This window comes from Phyllostomus hastatus, unplaced genomic scaffold, assembly GCF_019186645.2.
Source record: "Phyllostomus hastatus isolate PE091 unplaced genomic scaffold, TTU_PhHast_1.1 phas_contig_137, whole genome shotgun sequence".
In the NCBI taxonomy this organism is placed as follows: Eukaryota; Metazoa; Chordata; class Mammalia; order Chiroptera; family Phyllostomidae; genus Phyllostomus; species Phyllostomus hastatus.
The window spans coordinates 20,413,242-20,436,301 of NW_025333583.1; the positions used below are offsets into that span (position 1 = coordinate 20,413,242).

The 23,060-nt window shown below is 33.9% G+C and overlaps 1 protein-coding gene across 8 annotated transcripts in view; it reads right to left on the bottom strand.

The window, feature by feature from the left end:
* NBEAL1 (neurobeachin like 1) overlaps positions 1-23,060 on the bottom strand; it is a 164,650-nt gene that overhangs the window by 69,235 nt on the left and 72,355 nt on the right. For all 8 annotated transcript variants that reach the window (XM_045855797.1, XM_045855829.1, XM_045855803.1 and 5 more), the window contains 13 exons: positions 19,801-19,890; positions 17,799-17,967; positions 17,233-17,366; positions 16,654-16,813; positions 16,445-16,547; positions 15,715-15,871; positions 13,994-14,152; positions 12,008-12,167; positions 9,447-9,535; positions 4,891-5,463; positions 4,365-4,540; positions 3,430-3,583; positions 2,812-2,940 (listed from right to left, as the gene is read on the bottom strand). In XM_045855797.1, the coding sequence (XP_045711753.1) occupies positions 2,812-2,940; positions 3,430-3,583; positions 4,365-4,540; positions 4,891-5,463; positions 9,447-9,535; positions 12,008-12,167; positions 13,994-14,152; positions 15,715-15,871; positions 16,445-16,547; positions 16,654-16,813; positions 17,233-17,366; positions 17,799-17,967; positions 19,801-19,890 (2,253 nt within the window). The remainder of the gene's footprint in view (positions 1-2,811; positions 2,941-3,429; positions 3,584-4,364; positions 4,541-4,890; positions 5,464-9,446; positions 9,536-12,007; positions 12,168-13,993; positions 14,153-15,714; positions 15,872-16,444; positions 16,548-16,653; positions 16,814-17,232; positions 17,367-17,798; positions 17,968-19,800; positions 19,891-23,060) is intronic.

Here is a 23,060-nt window from a genome sequence, read left to right on the forward strand (position 1 = left end):
GGGTCCAACTTCTTTGGGACTCCCTGAGCTTCCTGGACTTCCTGGAAGTCTATTTCCTTTGCCAATTAGGGTAGTTCTCCTCCATTATTTTTTCAAGTAAGTTTTCAATTTCTTGCTCCTCCTCTTCTCCTTCTGGCACCCCTACGATTCGGATGTTGGAATATTTAAAGTTGTCCCGTAGGTTCCTAAGCCTCTCCTCAGTTTTCTAAATTCTTGTTTCTTATTTCTGTACTGGTTGGATGTTTATTTCTTCCTTTTGGTCCAAACCGTTGATTTGAGTCCTGGTTTCCTTCCTCTCACTGTTGGTTCCCTGTACATTTTCCTTTACTTCACTTTGCAGAGACTTCACTTTGCAGAGCCTTCACTTCTTCCTCTATTTTGCAACCATACTCAACCAATTCTGTGAGCATCCTGATTACCACTGTTTTGAACTCTGCATCTGATAGTTGGCTATCTTTTTGTTGCTTAGTTGTATTTTTAGAGCTTTGATCTGTTGTTTCATTTGGTCCTTATTTCTTTGTCTGGGTACAACTAATACATAGTAAGGGGCAGAGCCTTAGGTATTCACCAGGGAGGGGCAACCACGTCACTGCATTGTGGCACTGTATGTGGGAAGGGGTCCAAGAAGGAACAATGCCACTTGCTCAGCTCTCAGCCAGCTTTCAGTCACCTCCCCAGCTACCCATAAGCAAATTGGGCCCTTCTGGTACTGATTCCCAGGTGGGTGGGTTTGTGTATGTTCTAGGACCCTGGGGATCTCTCCAACAAACTCTCCTGTGAGGCTGAGAGTTTCTCTGGCCCCAGCCCAATGCCGCAACCCTCACAGGTTTTTACAGTCAGAGGTTTTGAGGCTTTATTTCCCCAAGCTGGAACCCTGGTTTGCACTGTCTGTCTCACTCCCCAGTTGTTCTTCCTGGTTTATCCTTACGCAAATGTGGGACTGCCCAGTACGCCAGCAGCTGCCTTGCCCAGCAAGGTCCTCCAGCTGTCTCCTTGCCAGGAGTTCTCTCCACCCCAGCTGCCCATCTCTGCCCTTCCTACAGGTCTGAATGAATGTTTCTTTAATTCCTTGGTTATAGGACTTCCATACAACTAGATTTTCTGGCAGTTCTGGCTTTTTTTTTGTTTTTAAATTTGTTGTTTTAGAAATTTGGTTTTTGCAAGGAGGCAAAGTGTATCTACCTGTACTCATTTATTTAACATGTATTTATAGAGCCCTACTATGGGAAAGACATTGAATAATTAATGTTGAACAATTTAAACAGACATTTTATTTGGTGAAATTTCATCAAGGAGAAAAACAGAGAGTGACTATGAGTGGAACAAAATGGAGTCCAATACCTAAAGTAAATAACCACCCAGCATGCTGCCTGCAACTGCTTTAATAGTCATCAGGTTAATATTAATGAAAAAGCCAAAAAAGCTATTTTTGTTCTACTTCTAGGTAGAGGAAAAAAAGAATACTACAATGACTATCTATGGGTACAAAGACTGGTGATATTTCAGACTATTATCTTAGGGTACAGTTTCAGAGCAGAATTACTAAACTAAGAGTGTAATAACTTTTTACAGTTCTTAGTTCATGTATTTTCAAACTGCATTTAAAAGGCTGTATGTACCATTCAAACTTCCACCATCCATATATCACAGTGTCCATTTTCTGGTTTAGCTTTTCTGCAATTTCCATGTTTTTTACAATGAATATGTGCTACTCTTATGACCATGAAAAAAACTATCTTTATAAAGTTAGTAACGTGGGGAAATGAGTTTGATATAATTTTAAGAAAAAATACAAACTTATCAAAATACTGATGATTTCAATCATGTGGAAAAATACATGCATAGAAAAAATACTAAAGTAGCTGTTTTCTTTTAGGCCATGAGATGATAAATAAGTTACGTATTTTTTCTTCTTTATGCTTTTGTGTATTTTCCACAAGAGCCTGTGTTATTTTTACGATTAGAAAAATATATCTACTGAAAAATCTGGCCTTTTTAAAACAGAGCAACTTTATACATTTTTAATCTCATGTTCTTATCAATGCTATATCAAGTTTATGTATATCAGAAACTATCTTTACCCAGACCTCCTTAACTCCAGGTACTTAAAATCGTAATACCAAAAGAAAAGAAAAAGGGTCAGGTAAGGAGTTATGGGATACATGTCATGACTAAGCCAACCTAGGTAATCACAAGCATCCAATGTAAATACAAACATGACAGACTAACATTCATATGGACCTTAACCAACCTTTAAAATTTTTAATTTAAAATATAAATAATAAATATTCCTTGGGTCCATATTTTGTTTCTTTATTTTGGACAGACAGCACAATGCTAATACTTGGTAGATATTCAGTAGGTGTTTGATGAATGAAAAATAAATACAATGTAAAACTGGATTACTACAGTAGTAAACTAGTAGGATATGATTTTGAAATGAACAATTTAAAAAATAATTTTCCTTAAGTGTAAGCCTTAAACTGTACATGTATAGTCATTGCAAGCAGGATAGCTCCTAGCTGCACTAAATATAAATATCATTAATGCCTTCTACTATAAGCTATGTATGAACACTTTAAAGGGAATTTTTAAATTATACTGAGTAATAAAAAACTGAGATAAATAATTAGCTGACTGTCAAGCTTCTTTCTAATCTCACAGAACTGAATCTAGAATGAAGTCATAAATAGTACTAGAACTAATTAAAAAATTAAAATACTGAAAACATATTATCATTTAATTATCGCACAAATAATTCCTATACTGCTTGCAAGCATAGAAAACAATGTAAAAAAAAAAAAGACAAACCTGTAAATTACCCTTTCCAATAAATCCTAGAAGCAACTGGATTTGAATCTGAGAGAGTTTTACCCATACTGGACTTTCAGAATACCAAACTGATAGAGAATCGAAGAGCAGCATCATATCCTCTAAAAGCTATTGCAAAAGAAAAAGTCAAAAAGAAAAACATTCAGTTCTTTAATCTACTGATGATGAGTTTTCCCTAACACTAATACCAAGAATTAACATTCCAAACCTAGTTCAATGTACAGTCAGTAAAAGCCAGTAACAAGCTAATAAAATCTGTGACTATCACATCTTATCCATGGTTTATTGCATCTGATGAAATATTAATACTCTGAAAAGAGGGGATACAAAATTTGATTATTTTTTAAGATTTAATTTATTTTTAGATGGGAAGGAAGGGAGAAAGAGAGACACACATCAATGTGTGATTGCCTCTCACATGCCCCCTACTGGGGACCTGGCCAACAACCCAGGCATGTGTCCTGACTGGGAATTGAACTAGTGACACTTTGCTTCACAGGCTAGCACTCAATCCACTGAGTCACACCAGCCAGGGCAAATTTGTTTAAATAAATCCTTAATTATCAAAGAAATGATTTCAAAGACATATTACTGCACCTTCTCAGTCCATGTGTTTGAATTAGCTAGTCCCTCTGACTGCAGAAAGTCCTGTATGATCAGCATGAGTCGGAAGGCATTTTCAGCAGTTACTGGATTAGTTTTTGCTTCTCTATTTTCTGCAACTGCCCATTCTAACATCTTCTGCAGCAAACTAAGTGTAAAATAAAGTTCTCTTAAAACCTTTTTAAACTTAGAAAAACAGTAGGATATTAAAAAACCCAGTTATTATTTAATAAGCCTATATCTCCAGAGATATACCATCTCTGGCAGGCATCATAAAACACTTGGAAAGAATTTAATAACAATGAAGCAACTTTTTAATCTTTAGAGTATCTATTTTTAATACACCTAACACTAAACTGCAAAGTAAAAGTTACCTGTTGACTTGACTATTAAAAAGCCATGAAAATAAGTCACATTCAAGTCTCCATGAAATACTTAAAAGCTTCTTTAAAGCTGAAATTGGAAAAATTAGAAAAGAAAGCCTTATTATGCCTTATTGTGGGCCAAGCTCTTTGGAAAATAAAGAAGTAATTCTCCCCTAGGGTGCTACTGTTAGTGTTCTATCATAAGCAGGGAACTCAATGCTTTACAGAAGTAATTTTCATGAAAACACTTAACATGGAAACAACCAAATTTGGACAAGACCATAGAACACAAGCACCAAGTGCTTAGATATTGCAGAAAACAATTTAAACAAGGAATATATAATGACTTAAAACCCAAATTAATTTAGGGTTTAAATCTCTTCATACTGGAGCTAGTTTTTGGACTTCTCTCTAAATGCCAAAAGAATGGTGACAGAAAAGGAGCTGTAAACAAAGTTTCCCCTTTCCTCTACATCCACTGAATGCTGGATACATGTTCAATAAAATATTTTATGCTCCTGCCCACTCCAAGGAAAGAGGGGAAGTCACCAACCGAATACTTACATTAGTTTTATTTCATCTGATGGTCGGAGTAGCTCACTGGATATTCCTGATTTAGTTAGTGCTGCAAATACTTGTCCCCGTTCAATCCAAGTATCATCATCAGACTTTTCTAGTCCTTTACAGATTACATAGTTCAAAATACTTGTCAGTAATTGAAGAAGCTCCTCCTCACATCTCTATAAAAATATAAAGTAATATTAAATTATTGGAGGGAAGGGATGTTAATTAAAGCACATAATATCCATCACATATACTGACTATAATCCTTTAACATATTATCATTAAAGTGTCCGGATGAACCTAGAACTTTAGTAGTAGGTGCTAGAGAGATAAAGGATGAATAATACACTGGCTTTGTTGTCAACACATGCATAATTTAATGACACAGGCTTCTAATATCTTAGATCATGAGACTTAGAAATTAATATAAAATGAAATTGTTAACAATTACACATTCCTAAGAATTAGAAGTATACAATAGACATATATAAATAAAAAGAGCACTTGGACAAATAAGGTATTTTACCTCTTGGCTTTCAGGTAAAGAGAAGTCATCACTAAAGCCCATGTCATTCACGATGCTGCTTTCTTTGTCGGATTGCACAGAAAATGATTTAGTAGACTCTACTGGGGATGGCGTGCTAGGCAAGCTATCTGGCATTTGACTTCCACTATCACTCAATTCACATGAATCAATTCCACTGAGATCTAAACTTAAATGTGAAGGATTATGCCAGAATTCTTCCTGATTCTCTGATTTGAAAGACAATTCTCCCACAGAGCTATCTTCTTGAAATAAGGGTGTGTTTGAATCTAGAGAGTGTCTATCCTCCAAACTCCAAGGATCTGAATGCACATCAGCTAAAGCAAAAGAGTTAATTTTTTCATCATCTGTCTTTTCATCTAAGTTCCTCTTAATATCTTCAGCTGATATATTTTTATCATTGTCTTTCATTAAAACAGCCCTATTGTGCTTATGAAGAGTATTTCCATTTTCAAAATTTGCTTTTAAAAAAAGCCTAACTAAAGTGTCTTGCCAACCCACTTGTTGAGATATTTGATGTGCTGCATCTGGCTGGGACTGTAAAATCTGTAAAATCTGCAAAGAGAGTAAGAACACCAAGTTCGTCAAAACGTACACAGTACTTTACATCAAAAACAATTTCTTTTCAGTTATTTTAATAATGAAGGGACTTAATGAGAAACTTTGAGAAGGTATACTTTCCAAAGATTATGTTTATAACTGGATTAGAAACTATTTGGAAGGCAGACATTATGTTTGTAACTAATCTACTTATTTTATTACAGAATGGGGATGTACTAAAAAATTTGCTGAGAGATAAAAGAAAAAAGATTAACAATCCTCCACATGTCAATACCCTCATGTTATTAATTTAATTTGGTTAGAGAGAAAATATAAGTAGAATGAAGGTATATTTAAAACACAATAAAAGTTATATCCTCTTAACTAAAGCCTTCCCATGAGCCCATTTCATTTGCTTCGCTAATACTGAACATCAACTATGTGGCAGACACAGGTCTGGTAATAGGGTTAGGAGAGTAGAAACGATACACAAGACACTTTGATAGAACTTAAGTGCTAAGTGCCCCAAGAATAATGTTTTCCCATCTTATGTTTTTCCTGGAAAAATTAATGGTTGTTTTTGCAAAAACATTTTTTGTTCACTCTATATAGTATTAAAAAAACAAAAATGAAACTTTAATTCCAAAAAAAAACTCCTAATTCCAATAAAATGGAAGCTGCTATTTAACTAGAATAAGAAATTAAAATTAAAGAGCAGACACTGACATAGTAAGGTATATGACCTCCAATATCCAAATGCTTTTACTTTTTTATTTGTTTTTTTTATTAATTTATTTATTTTTAGAGAAAGGAAGGGAGGGAACAAGAGAGGGAGATTCCCCTAACTGGAAACCTGGCCTGCAACCCAGTCACATGCCCTGACAGGGAATTGAACCGGTGACCTTTCAGTTTGTAGGCCAGTGCTCAATCCACTAAGTCACATCAGCCAGGGCTGATTTCACTATTTTTGTGGAATAAAAATAAATTCTTAGATATTCAGTTAAAATTAAAAGTACCTCTTTTATTAGAATTTCTAACTCTGACAAGTTCCTAGCAGGAGATGAATAATGTTGGTAGGGACTTCAATATTAACAGTTCAGTTCGAATGTACATTGATGCTGATATAGAAAGTAATGAGGCACAAGGACATGATGACATGTGAAGTTTCTTTCTTTATTAATGCTATCAATCAGTGAGCTACCATTGCTCTATAGGTGCAGTATACCAATTCTTTTTTGTTCCAGATTAAGCTTTCCTTGGATAAACACTAGGTTGCACTGATAGCTGTTCCTAACTACACACTGAAAGAAAAGAATCAATTTGCATGACCTGCTTCAAGGAAAATATGGCAAAATCCATCAAAATGTAAAATGTAAATACCCTTTGACACATGAATTCCATTTCATGGAGTATGTCTCACAGATATACTAACACAAAGAGGTAAAAATATATGCAAAAATTATTCTTAATAGAAGTATATTAACATGCAAAAAAGAGGAAAAATAAGCAAAATATCCATCGATGAGAAACCAGATAATACTTTCTATAATAGCCAAAAGATGAAAAACTACGCAGCCACTAAAGAGAAAAATATATATCTACATTTACTGATGGAAAAATTGTGACATAGGAGTTCCGACCAAGATGGAGGCTAGGTGAAAACCCTTCACTACCTCGCACAACCGAAAGGAGGATAACAACCAATCTAAAATCAATGAACAACCAGAAGTGCTAGAAAATCAAACTGCATGGAACTCCAAAAAACCACAGAATTAAAGAAACAGTCAAACAGAATAACCAGACCTGTAAGATGGTGGACAAAGAGAAACCACAGTGATAAGGCAGACCGTGTGGGCAGGGTTGGCTGAGAAAACCCACCAACCCGGCACCTCGAGGCTGCAGGTGGAGCTGACTTAAGGAGAAACTGGGACTCAGAGTTGACTGTGGAATATGGAATGTGGCAGTTGCCACAGTGGGAAAAACTCCCAGTCTCACACGAGAGTCCACTGGAAAGTGCACTAGAGACAAGCAGGAAAGCTGCATTGTTCCCTCTCTGGCCCCTCCACAACAGGCAGCACCCCAACAGGCAGCAGGGAGGGTTGTCTCACCCTGGTGAATACCTAAGGCTCTGTCCCTTACTATGTAATAGTTGTACCAAGACAAAGAAATATGGCCCAAATGAAAAAACACAGCAAAACTTCACAAAGAGAGCTAAATGATGAGGAGACAGCCAACCTATCTGATGGAGAATTTAAAGCCCTGGTAATCAAAATGCTTACAGAACTGATTGAGCTTTGTCAAAAATGAAAAAACAAATGAAAGATACCCAAAATAAAATAAAGAAAAATATTCAGAGAACCAACAGTGACAGGAAGGAAACCAGAACTCAAAGCAGCAATTTGGAACAAAAGGAAGAAATAAACATCTAACCAGAACAGAATGAAAAAACAAGAATTCAAAAAAATGGAAGAGAGGCTTAGGAACCTCTGGGACAACTTGAAATGTTCCAATATCCAAATTATAGGGGTCCCAGAAGGAGAAGAACAAGAGCGAGAAATTGAAAACTTATTTGAACAAATAATGAAGGAAAACTTCCCCAATCTGGCAAAGAAAATAGACTTCTAGGAAGTCCAAGAAGTCCAGAGAGTCCCAAAGAAGTTGGACCCAAAGAGGAACACACCAAGGCACATCATCATTAAGCTACCCAAGATAAAGATAAGAAGAGAATCTTAAAAGCAGTAAGAGAAAAGAAAAGAGTTACCTACAAAGGAGTGCCCATAAGGCTATCAGCTGATTTCTCAAAAGAAACCTAATAAGCAAGAAGGGGCTGGAAAGAAGTATTTGAAGTCATGAAAGGCAAAGACCTACATCCAAGAATACTCCATCCAGCAAAGCTTTCATTTATAATGGAAGGGCAGATAAGGTGCTTTCCAGATAAGGTCAAATTAAAGGCGTTCATCATCACCAAGCCATTATTATATGAAATGTTAAAAAGACTGATCTAAGAAAAGGAAGATAAAAAAAGATAAACAGTAAAATGACAATAAACTCACAACTATCAACAAATGAACCTAAAAAAATAAAGAAAAACAACAAGAACAAAAACTAAGCTACCACCTAGAACAGGAACAGAATCATAGAAATGGAGATCACATGGAGGGTTTCCAGTAGGAAGGGGGGAGGGAGGAATAGGGGAAAGGGAGGAAGGGGGAAGGTACAGGGAAGAAGAAGCATAATTGGTAGGCATTAAAATAGATGGGGAGAGGTCAAAAATAGTAAAGGAAACAGAGAACTCAAAGAACTTATACGTACAACCCATGGACATGAACTAAGGCGGGGGATGCTGGAAGGTTGTGGGGTGCAGGATGGAGGGGAGGATAAAGGGGGAATATTGAGAAAACTGTAATAGCATAATCAATAAAATATACTTAAAAAAGAAAAAAGAATAGTGACAATCAAGAAGTAAAATTTTTAGGAAAAAGCAAAGAAGCAAATTAAATACTAGACAGGTCAGTTGTTACCAGTAGAATAGAAAGAAGGTCATAATCAGAAAGCATCACTGAGGTTAACTAATTGCTGATTTAGTTCAAGGTTAAATGAGTGCACTGAAGGCAAATCATTGTTGGAATAGCCATAAACAAATTACAGAAAAATTTTCCCATGAAATTTAAAGATACAGAAGCTCAAAAATACAGTAAATGTATTAGAAATGTTCACAATCATTGACAGTTCTTAATAAAGAAACTATTCTCTGGTAATAGATTTTTGACTCTAGAAAGGGTTTATGTGTTTCCAGGAGCCCATCTAGGTAGTGGTAACAAAAACAAACTTAAATACTGATTGTGAGTACATGAAAATTAATCTCAAAAAAGGAAACTATAAAATTGTCATTTTAAAAATAAATATTAAAACATGTCTGGTACAAATACTCATTCTAAAAGTTATTCAGAGTATAATGACACTACTATTTTTAACATGTATCTTAAAAGTTGACTAACCTTTCTGCAGATGACCACCCTGACATTTACATGTGTTCTGTGAGATATAAATACCACAGATAACAGATCTTTGAAATTAACTGCAGTATCTGTAGTAGGAAAAAACAAAAAATTAAAATTGAATTCCAAAGATAACCAAAGAAAGAACTGTAGGCAATAGTCATATAAATGCTGAAATAATTGCTTCATTTTTTTTCACTTTTTTTTTGCTGTCAATAGATTCCCTTTTTTCCTACCTTTATTAAAATATAATTAACATAAAACATTGTATAAAAGTTAAAGGAATATAACATGATTTGAATATATTGTGAAATGATTACCACAATAAGGTTAAACATCCATCGACTCACATAGTTAACATTACTTTTTGTAGTGAAGACTCACATAGTTAACATTACTTTTTGTAGTGAAAACATTTAAGAGCTGCTCTCTCCGTTACTCTCAATTACACAATACAATAATGTTAACATAGTCACCTTGCTGTATAATAGATACTCAGAACTTACTCATCTATAACTAAAAGTTTGTACCCTTTGGCCACTTTCACCCATTTTCCCCACTTCTTCAGCCCTAATAACCACTAGCCCTAATAGAATCTACAGTTTCTATTAAATAATTTTTTTTTTTGGATTTCACACATAAGTGAGAACATACAGTATTTGTCCTCTGACTTATTTCACTTAGCAGAATGCTTTCACAATTTTTCCATGTTGTGACAAATGGCAAGATTTCCTTCCATTATATGGCTAATATTCCATTGTATATATTTATATAAATCACGTCTTCTTTACCCATTCATCTCTCAATGGACACTTAGGTTGTTTCTGCGTCTTGGCTATTGTGAATAATGGTGCAATGAACGTGGGAATGCAGATCTCTTAAAAACATTAATTTCATTTCTTCTGGACAAATACCCAGGAGAGGGAATGCTGAATTATATGGCAGTTCTATTTTTAATTTTTTGAAGAACCTCCATACCATCTACCACAGTGGCTGCACCAATTTATATGAACACCAACAGTGCACAAGGGTTCCCTTTTCTCCACATCTTCACCAGGACTTCTCTCTCATCTTTTTGATAATTGTCATCTTAAAAGGTATGAAGTGATATCTCCTGGCTATGGCTTGCATTTCACTGATAATTAAGGATGTTCAGCACCTTTGTCATGTACCTGTTAGCCATTTGTATGTCTTTGGAAAAATATCTATTCAGGTTCCTTGTTCATTTTTTAATTGGATTTTTTTGCTGTTGAGTCGTTTGATTTCCTTACATATTTTTAATATTAACCCTTTATCAGATTTTCACTTGCAAACAGTTTCTCTCACTCTGTAGTTTGCCTTTTTATTTTGTTGTTGGTTTCTTTTGCTGTGCAGAAGCTCTTGTGTGCTATAGTCCCACTTGTTCTGGCTTATTTTGCTGGTGCTTTTGGTATCATATCCAAAATATCACTGTCAAGACCTATGTCAAGGAGATTTTCCCTATGTTTTCTTCCAGTAGTTTTATAGCTCAGGTCTTACATCTAAATCTTTAATCCATTTGGGTTAATTTTTGAGTGGTAGAAGGTAGGGATACACCATCATTCTCCTATATGTGGATAATCAGTTTTCTGGACACCATTTATTGACAAGACTCTTTTCCCCACTGCATATTCTTAGATCCCTTGTCAAATATTAGTTAATCATATATGCATAAGTTTATTTCTGGGTTCTTGATTCTGTTCCATTGGTCCATGTGTCTGTATTTATACTTATAGCACGCTGTTTTGATTTTTATAGCTTTGCATTATGATTTAAAATCAGTAAGTTTGATGCCTCCAGCTTTCTTGTTCTTTCTCAAGTTTTTTCTCAAAAAAGAATCATTGGTAATAGTTATATAAGTGCTGAAACAATTGTTTTTTAAAATAGAAATTAGAGACATTTAAATTTTACCAGACAATAGGTTTAGAATGCTTAACATCTTCTGAGTAAACTGTAAATACTTATTCTTTTCTTTTGATTGCGTGAACACACTATCCATACTACTTGGTTCTTATACTGTTATTTATCTTTTTAAGTACATGCTTTGTCTTATCAATAAGATAGTGAACCACTCAAAACAAAGACCTTATGTTACCTTTTGAACTCCCAGCATCTGATATATATTTTATAGTTTTAGTATGTACTAAAAAAAGTTCATAAAAAGTCTGAAATTAGTTTTTATTTTGCCTTTAAGAATTTAAGCTTCATAAAGAAAAAAATAAAGTATTTTGTACATATCTTCTCTCATGTCCTTTTCTTGAAATAGACATTCAATTATCTATTTACTAATTACTCAGTCAATAAGCATTAATCAAAGACCTACAAAGTAAGGCATTATGTTACGTCCTAGGAAGAAAAGATAAATAAGAAACAGCAGTCAAGGAAAGCCTCCTTGATCAAATAACAGATCATTTAAAAAGGCAATCTGAGGAATGATGGAAAAAAAACCTCAGGAAAAAAATAATTGAGAACAGTCAAATAGAAGTACATTACTATGAAGAACATTTCTTAAAAGTCATCAGTATCATCAGCCTTAATCATACCTGTATTTATAATCTGATTGGTGAGGTTTTTAATGAGAGAAGTATTAATAGGCACGTCATTCAGAAGGAGTCCCAATCCTGAGTAGCCAACTTCTCTGAGTCGAATACGTTGTTTACTTCGTTCATAAACATTTGTGCATTTCAACATCTGCTCCATAACCTAGTCACAACAATATAGTCTTCTCAACAGAGAGAACTAAGAACACTTTGTCACTTAGGTTAATATTTAATTAGAATATTGATTTAATAGGCTTTTTGAAGCATAATTTTATTCCTTAGATATAAAAGAAGAACCAGCACTAAGGAAAGAGCACTCCATATCATACTATCATTCAAAAATGAATTTAAAAATAAATTGAACTAAAACACGCCTGTATTAGAATAATTACTATGTTAAAAATTTAGTTTACAACCAGATCGGTGTGGCTCAGTTGGGTGGGCGTCATCCTGCAAAGCGAAAGGTCACCAGTATATTCCTGGTAAGCACACATGCCTGGGTTGCAGGTTTGGACCTGTATGAGAGGCAACTGATTGATGTTTCCCTCTCACATCAATGTTTCTGTCCTTCTCTTTCTCCCTACTTCCTCTCCCTGAAGATAAAATCTTTTTTAAAAAATTCTAGTTTACATGTATTTCTTGGCAGATAATAGGAATTAATTTAAACTATCTTTTAATGGCTTAGGCATAGATAGAAATAAACCCTGTAGCTTGTAAGAGGAACAAAGGTATGTTCTGTAAAAGAACGAAGATACTTCTAGATCAACAGAGTAATCCATTTATGTAACAGTTATCAAAATAATTTTTAATAACAAAGAAACATTTTATGGAGAAACCCACCCATATGCTAAAGTGGGCAAATAAATTAGTCCTATACTTCTTGGAGTGAGAGCAACATTTTTCAAAGTGAGAAAATCAAATCATATGTGGAATGGGTATTCTTGAAAATGGTATCATGAACAATCCCTCCAAAGCCATTTTTGAAGAAATAACATTGAATCTCCATAAAGGAACACTTGTATGGCAGATGCTTTAAAGAGTGGCCTCAGGACCAAAATACAAGAAACTGTCAGACCAGTTTTAGTTTGCCTTTGTTTTCTAAAGTTTAGGGATTTTAAACACAGGCAATCCAAATATGACCCCATAAGTAGGCTTTATAATGTAACACTAATGATGGAAGAAGAAATAATTATTATAAGGCAATTAAGCATAATGAACAGAATTTAAAAAAAAACATATTCAGCAGTAAAAATATGACTGACCCCACTGCTTTCAGAAAGTTAACAAAAAAGGTAGAGTGGGTGGCTTCGGCCCAGGTTCAGAGTTTGGCACAGTCTGGATAGTTTAAAATATGTTCTAGACCTGGCTGGGTAGCTCAGATGGTTGCAGCGTCATCCCAATACACCAAGGCTGCAGATTCCACCTCCCATTAGGGCACGTACAAAAATCAACCAATGAATGCATACATAAGTGGAACAATAAATCAATGTTTCTATTTTCCTCTCTCTGTGTATCTCTCTGTAGCTATCTCCCAATAAAGCAATTTTTAAAAATTTTTTAAATAAATGTGTTTTATATCCTTTGACAAGTTACAAACTTTTCTGCCTCAGTTTCTTCATCTGTAAAATGGGGATGAAATAATATCCACTTAATAAAGTTACTGCAAGTGCCTGACAATGAGTGCTATATAAGGTTAGTTACAATCTCCTATGCAGACTCACCGTAAGTCAAAATGGAGATGAAAGGTTTTATATTGAAGATAGTATGCCAAAGTACATTTTCCACTGAAATAACTTGTAAGATTATAATATAACTAGCTTTTAAATATGCTAACAAAAACATGAAAAATATATATTAAAACAAATGTGACAACTTAAAATTAGAAGTAGATATGAAAAAAGAATTTACATTCATAGAATGCATATACTCCAAGTAAATTCATCCACCATAACTTCCCCAAAATATAAAGATATTTAAAAATGTTTTTACCTTAAAAATGATTTCTCTTAGTCTGTCGGAGTACTTCTGGTTTAAGAGCAAGGCATAAAGTATGTCAGCATTTCCTGGTTCAAACAGTAGTAAGAAAAGCTGACCTCTAGTTGGGCTGGTACGCAGAAGACTAAAGAGTATATCCAAAATTCCAAAGAGCTTTTAAAATTAAATAACACAAAACAAATAACCACACTCATCTATGGAAGCCAAATAAAATCATAAACCACAAACAGTTATTTAACTAAATCCTACATACCCTAATGTTCTACTTAACTGAACTATCTGATATCTTCTGAACCTCGCCTTCCACTACATTACGCTTTCGGTTTATTCCATTTCCTTTTGTGTATCTTCTCACTGCCACATGTACCTGCTGAACCATGCCTATGCTGCTTTGTCCATATGAAAAGCCATCTCTTCATAAAGCCTTTCTTGGTCTCCTCAACATGTAATACTGTCCTATGAAAACCTCATAGGACTTTGTATCTCTTTTACAGATGTTATCATACTCTTTTTTGTTCCATAATTATTTACGAACCTCTCTTATTCACCCTTGTCTCTGTTAGGCTAAAAGTAAAAATGGTAATTGATTCATCATTATAAACCTACAATGGCTAGTATTACATATAAAAATAGATATAGATATAGATACAGATACATAGTTACATTTTCAATAATTCTTTAAAGTGACCAAGAAAATATCACTGGCAATGAATCATGGCAGGTGACAATAGAGCTATCATAAAATAAAAGGGCTACTCATTATTCTAAACAATGAGAAGCTTTTGAAGTAGTCCAACCTTACATGGAAATTGCCAAAGTTAACTTAATTATATAATGCACATTATAAAGTCGTGTAACTATGGAGTAAACAATAAATAGTTCACGATACAGGGAAAAGTATTTGAGTCAATATAAATTAAAGCTGCTCAAATTTGGTGTTGAGAGTGATATGGAGAAAGAACACAGAAACAGCAGCAAATACACTCAGTTTTTCTAATCCCAGGTTTATCAGCTCTGTGATTTTTAAGTTGTCACCTAATATTTCTGAACGTATATTTCCAAATGTACAGGTAGGAAGAGTAATTCCCAGTCTGTATATTTTATACCAGTGTTTCTCAAATTCTACCACGCACCACAATCATCTGGAGGAGTTGATTCAGCACTGTATTTTCATTTCTAAAGAGTTCTCACGTAAGGCTGGTAAATAACTATATACTGAGAACCACTGTGTTAAAGAGCAGTTCTGAGCTGTAAATAAATGTATATAAAAGTATTTAAAAACACAAATAAATTTACAATGTATTTTATGTAAAACTTTTAGAAACCCATGTTATGTTCAAATTCATGTTAGAAATCTGTAGGAGCTCCGGGGTGCAATTGGTTAGCGTGCAGTACTTACAAGAAATCTGTTCAGTAACTCTGATGATACATCAATATACATTATGTGACCTATGAAAATAGGCTCAGAATTGCCAGATAAGGCAACAATTTCCACATCCTACTTTCTACTTCATTAAAATATTTTATCATACTACCATCTACTTTATTAAACTTTCCATTAGAAGATAAAATTTATTTCTTTAACTGAATAATCTTGTATGTGACACTAAAAACATTTTATTCTTCAAATGTGTTTATTATACATGCATTAAGTATAAAAGAAGATGATATAGCAACTTCAATGTTAAAAAATTAGATTATCCTGGGCCTAATACCTGTTCTTCTTCATTAATAGCAGCTATGTAACCCATGATACTTTGTATCTCTTCATGAGTTCCACCTTTGCACAGAAAGTATTTAATTAGGCCATACAAAGAAGTCCTCATTGTTCGGATATCATCTAGAGACAGCTCACTATATTTACAGTCAGTTCTGAAAGAGACAGTAAAAGTGCAAGAATTGATATTTAAAATTTTTATATTTGTGTACTTATATAAAAAAATCCTAATTTAAAAAAGATGTTTTCATGTAATTATTAGAATTCATAATATAATGTTATTAATCAATGTTACCTCAAAACTTAATTTTAAAATAAGAATTCATGGTATCTTTTGCTTCTTTTTCTAAATAGGAAACCTCCTGCAGTTAGGAGTTTCAATGATAAAGATAAAAATTTGTATCTTATATATATGTAACACTCACTATGTGGCAGACACTGTTCAAAGTGCTTTATATGTTATTAACTCATTTAATTTAATGACCAATACAACTACGGAGTGTCTCGATTTTATCTCCTTGTTCCAGAACAGAAAACCTCAGCACAAAAAAGTTAAGTAAGTTGTCTAGGGTTAGTTAATTAATGAAACATAGGATCAAACTCAAAGTATATGGTCCACTGTTCATCCTTTTGACCTCCACACTATCCTGCTGGAAAAATAAATGATCTAGACATTCCAATCAAGTAGCAGGCAGACAACAGCAAACTGAGGAGTAAGGACATCATACCCATAATAAATCCTAAGTGAATCTAGGAGAAACTGTACACCGTACTTCTTTCGGAAAACTCTCCTGCTGTCTTTGATAATGGTGGAAAGATACTGTATATGACCTAAAACAGAAAGTTCACTCTTAAATTATATACCTAAAATAAAGTCATCTATGTAGTTATAATTTTATAAACAACTATAAGATTTTTTGTAACAGCCTGCGCTCACCAATTCGAAAGGGAAAATCTCCACGGTTCCAAATACGGAAATCAAAGAGTAAATACTGATACATTTGTTGCAGGAGCTGAGTATTTTTCTCTAATGATACCTGTTCAATTAGTAATTGAATTGCCATCAATACATTAACATCCATCAAGGTGTTTGGCACCTAAAATCCAAACAGAAAAGGGTTCTGTAAAATTCAGTTAAAATAATTGTTATTAAGCTATAATTTCAAACAATTTATTTAGAACATCTACTAAATATAAAACTCTTGATTAAAAATGTAAACAACTTAAAACATTAATTTTTCTGAAGTAATTAGAATATATCTTCTTAATGTTATAAACTGATCAAATATCCCAAATAACAAAGCTAACAAACAAGGTCCTGTTACACATGCTAAGTAATTCTTGTATAAGATGATTCAATAGTTCCTAAATCTACTTATGAAGTAAATTACATCCTTTAATACAACAAGCTGTAATAGTGTAGTTTTTAAAAAAATACTTACTTATGAGGGAGAAAAACTCCAACACTACCTGCTAATTAAAATCATCAGCCACATCTTATGTTGGACTAGCTCACCTTCTGAAGTAGGGCACCAAGAGTGGCAACTCCATGGGAATGAATAAGATTGTCCTGGTTAATAGGATGTCTTTGAATCAAGTGTTTCACAATCAAGATAAACGTTGCAACTAAACTTCTCTCTAGTCTTGACTCTGTGGAATTGTGAACATGTCATTAATTATCATAATTACGCTAATTACTTTTATAACATAGTTTCTATATCATAATGAATATTGTACCATACAAAGAATCTGGTTAAGAAATATGCCTCCAAATGTCACTTGTAGAACACAAATATCAGAGAAATCAGCAATTTCATTTTGTATACTTATATGCACATGTAAATATTTTCTCTACAGTAAATTTAATAATATCATATTTTCACTGAGAGCACAAACTAAGGATAAGAGTAAAACCAACACCTTAAGTTTTTGACCAAAGTATTATAAATTTTCTGAACTACATTAGTATATTAGGGATGGGCTACTTCACCTACAAATGGTTAACTTTCTTCCTAATGGTATCAAGATATTTTAATCTACTTTTCCATTAACCCTCAAATCGTTTTAATTTCATCTTAATACCTGATGTCTTTGTGGGGGTCGATACCACCCTATCTCCTTCTACAGGTGTTAACAATTCAGAAACTGTTCTTTCAGTCACTCCTTCAGGAATTTGCCCTTCACGAATATGGCTGATTTGTTCCAATAGAGGAAAGAGTACATTTAATCCACCTATGCAGTTTATGATGTCCTGAAAAAGAAATTGATAATTTTTCATCTTTAAAACAAGGGCAATTTTGTCATTTAATATCTAATTTACTAAACCTTTAGGCACTGTATGGTATAGTCTATGCTGAAGGAACTTTTGTACAGGCACATGCTGTAAAGAGCAGCCTCAGCAGTCACCATAACCAATCCTCAACAGAGAATAAGCCAGACCATTTTTTAATGCACCTCTGTTTTCCAAAGTTCAGGAATTCCAAACACAGGCAATCTAAACAGGACCCCGTAAGTTAACTTTTTAATGTAACATTAATGATGTAAGAGGAAATGGTCACAAGGAAATTTGGCAATTAGGAGAATAAATCATGGGGGAAAAACAGAATGTATTTGGCAAGAGAAATATGACTGACTCTTCTAATTTTAGTTAACAAAAAAGGTGGAGTGCGTGGCTTCAACCAAAGATCAAAGTGACTATTTTGGATAGCTTAACAAAATATATTCAATATCCTTTGACATGTTACTAATTTCTCTGCCTCAGTTTCCTTATCTCTAAAGGAAATATCATTAGGGATACTAATTCCCACTTGGTAAAGTTGTTACAAAAATTAAGTAAGCTAATATACTAAAAGTGCTTGGTGCCTGACATACAGTGAGTCTATACATTAGCTATTATTAACTGCCAAGATGTTCTAAAGTGCCATGTAGACCTAGCTTAAGTTTGTACACAACTTCTCCATATTTACAAGCCTGTAAGACCCATCTTACAAGTGACAGCAAATGTTAACTTATAAATTGGTAGACACATCATAAAGCTTATCACCTTAACAGATAAAAAGTGTTCTCTTCAAGTCAAAGATAGATTTATACCACACAAATAACATGAGATTAATATTAACTGATGGATTCATTTTTACACAAGAAGAATTATTCTAATGATTTGTTCCACTGAAAGAATAAGTAAATTCAACTGGTGTTAAGTGACTAGAAGGGGTCAAAATCTGTCACATAGTTTTAGGGATTAAATACATTAACAGGAGGTATAATTAATTAAGACAGTATACAAGGGAGGACCCCCAAGAAAACAGTATTTATAAAGATCTGTGTATTTATTCTTATATGTTTAAACTTCAGTCATCTTCAAACTACTCTCCACCTGATATATCAAAACTTTTTTTCCACTACTCAAAATAGTTTTTGAACTCATTGATTTTGATGCCTTTTGGTGCTTCTGCTGTTTTTTGTTTCACCTCTTCCACATAAGCAAAATGTTTCCCTCTAAGGATTTTCACTGGGGACACAAAAAAAAGTCCCTTGGGGCAAGGTCAGGTGAATGGGGGTGGGGGTCCCAGAGTCATGCCATTTTTGGTCAAAAACTCCTGAACACTCAGTATGGTGTGGACAGGTGCAACTGTAAATCACATATCATGAAATGTGCAGAAGTATTGAAAGAGTCTTCAAAATAAATTCACTGAAGCCAAACGCAGCCTCTCACAACAATGCCAGTTGGTACACTGTACACTGATACAGATGGATTCTTAGAACACTCATGTAGTGTGGTAACCCAAACTACAAGGGGTCTGCCCTCCAGAAGATAATTACAGTTTGTTTGGGGTTTTTTTGGTCCCCCTTGTATTTTTCTCCTAAAAATTGTTAAGCTGATAGCATGTTTAAAAAGTAAATTTCTGGCAAATCAGTCATTCACTACTTATTTGTTCATCCTTCAAACTTTATAACTTGCCTGCAAACTTTTTAATTGGTGGTGACACTATTTAAATCAATCTGATGGTGCTCAAAAGATAAACCATTGTAAAGGATCAGTAAACTTACATAATGTGTTGCCTGCCATTTATGATTAACTTACCTTAATGTCCCAGTTCACTACTTTGTTTCCTGTTAACCTTCCATGCAAACAGTTAGTAGATAAATCAAGACAGATAGAATTTTTGCAGGCCTAAGAATAAAACAAACAAAAAACAAGTCAAACAGCTAAGCACAATAAAGACAAAACATAACTTTAATTACAGATGGAACATTTCACCATAATTTTAAAAAAGTACATAGCACAGTTAAAAAGATGCCTACAATATTAAGTTTAGTATTGCTGTTCTCTGATTATTTCTTAAAGGAATCAAGGGCTAGATTCTAAAGTACTCATTCATCAAATACAGGTCACTGCTGCTTATTATCTGATAGTTGAACTACTGCTAGAACCATTCACCGACCACACAATTTAAATATTTCCTCTTTTAAACCGATGTATGCAGGAAGATTTTCTTGACTTTAAAAAAAATTCAATGTTTTATTCCCATTAGTACTTCCCTAAGCACAATTTCATGGTCCACAAAAAAGTGTGCCTAAAGCCCTGACTGGGTGGCTCAATTGGTTGGAACATCATCCTGTACACCGAAAGGTTGCATGTTCAATTCCCAGTCAGGACATACACGGGAGATAACCGATTGATGTTTCTCTATCATATTGATGTTTCTTTTGCATGAGGATATTTTTAAAATGTGACTAAAGTATGATACAGAAATCACAGAACAATATATTACAATATGAAAATCCAACCACATGCATAAGGTACTATTTTCCATCACATTACTGACTGATTCTAGTTATATTCAGATTAAGAGCTTAGTCTGAAACTCTAGAAATTGTTGAAGTAATTTGTCAACTTCCATAAAGGCTTCTAAAGCAAGTAACTTCACATTCAGTCTGTGAATCTGTAGGCAATAAAGCATCCTCAAATCTAATCCCTATCAAAAAAGAAATCTACAAATGTTAACACAGATGATGCAGCTACGGCTTCCCTCTTAAGGCAACTGAGAAAAATTGCTTTAGTAAGACAAATGTAAATTGAGTTTACATTAACTCAGTGTAAACTGTATTAGTGTCAGAGACAGAAATGTCTTTCTCCCATTACTACCTTACTTTCAGTACCCGTGTACCTATGACCTAATTTCATAATGATATAGGACTGCCTCCAGCCTCCTATACCTCCAATTTGACTTCCACATTGCAATATGAGATTTTTTTCTAAAATGCAAACTTTGAATTACTCTCCTGCTTAAAAATCCTACCCAATGCCTACTATTTAGCCTAGTACAGGTTTGCTATGATCTGGTCTCCATTTGCTCTCTAATCTCATTTTCTGCCATTGTCTCTTCCTGCTTTGTACACTATACCCAATATATGCAGAACAGTTTTACCTTCGGTGCCTTTGTAGGTGCTGCTCACTGTGCCTTCCACATTCCTCAACTTTGCCTTTTAAAACACAAGTCAAACACCATGTTTTCTATGCTACCTAACCTCCTGGAAAAACAAACCACTGTTCCTTTGTACCTGCACTGCATTTTGTACATGATTCCAACACAGACATATTATATAATGGGTAAGGATAGGAATTAAACCAGCTGGCCATTCACTAGAATTATGAGGCGAGGCAAGTTACTTATCTTTACTCAGTCTCAGAAAACTAGAGTTTAGAAAAGATAGAGATACCATGTGCCCTCTCAAAACTTTTGTGAAGATTAAATGAAATAATACATATAAAGCATTTAGCATAGGGCATAATGTTATAAACATCTAACAAGAGGTAGCTAAACAGAAAAATGCTCGTAAAATTACACTGCACTTAATTTTTTGACACATTTATGTAACTTTACATTTGAAGCTTCCGATAAAGCCACTGGCTTTAATTTATTCATCTTTATATCCTAAAAGTTCAGACAATTCTTGGCACAGAGAAGACACTCAAATTTTAAGCAAAGAGATGGTTAAACACCTCCTAAAAATGAATACAAAAATAACAAATAACAAACTGTTGACTGTCAAAAATCCTCTACAGCAGCTTTTCCCAAACTAGCATTTATTACTGAGATAAAATACAAAATGTGTCCTATGTTCAAATACCTGGTGAAAAAGTAGGATAAAACAAAAGTAAATTAGTTTCTTACAGCAGAATTTTTCAAGCATGTCACTAGTCTCCAAGAGGGATATACAAAATGCAACATCCCCCCAAACTCATGTAACCAGAAAATCCTTGTAGCATGCCATATCACCATATGCAAGAAAGATTCCTCCAATAAACTGTTTTATTGCATATACTTGACATGTTTTCATTTCAAAAACAAATAATGGCTATATTTTTATCTATTTTAGTATAACAGAAATTTTACTTCCAACAGTAAAAATTCAACCTTTAATTCTTCAAAATTACTTTGAAAAAAAAAATATGGCAACTATAATATAAAAAAAAACCAGTTAGCCATCACATATATAGGCATATAATATACCAAATATATTAGGTGACATTAAGTCTAATTATTCCCTATCTACCTATACCAGATAGTTGTAATGAAAGTAAGTATAAGATATAGCCTCTGACAAGAAATAACTTAAATCTAGTTTGGTAAACAAACATATGTTTGGAAAAAAGTTAAAAGGGAAACAAACAAAAAAAAATAAGAAACTCAGAGACACTATAACCAATGTAACACATGAACCTCGAATGGATCCAAGGTTAAATTTTTTAAAATAATCTTTTTAAATCCTCACCCAAGGATATGTTCATTGATTTTAGAGAGAGGAAGGGAGGGAGGAAACGGGAGGGGGTGGTGAGAGAGAAACAGAGAGAGAAACATTGATCAGTTGCCTCCTATATGTGTCTCAGCCAGGAACCGAACCCAAAACCTACACATGTGCCCTGATCAGAGTCAAACCTGCAACTTTTTTTTGGTGTACAGGATGATGCTCCAAGGAACTAAGTCACCCAACCAGGGCTTCCAGGGTTAAATTATTAAAAGACTAAGCAAGTATTTTAAGGAAAATTGGGAAAATTTGAATATGAGTTATATAGTATTTGAATTATTGATAATTTTTTAGATAGGTTAATGATTATGTAGGGGAAAAAGTTAGGATTCAAGTGTCTTGATAAGTATGTCAATCTGCTTTCACAAATGATTTGAGAAAGATAAAACTGTGGCAATATGTAATAATTGGGAAATTTAGGTGGACAGTATATAATCTCTCTATGTTTGAAATTAATCAAAATAAAAAGTTAGGGAAAAATACCAAATAATAAGTAAATTTCATTAGACTAGATATAACAAATAAGTATTT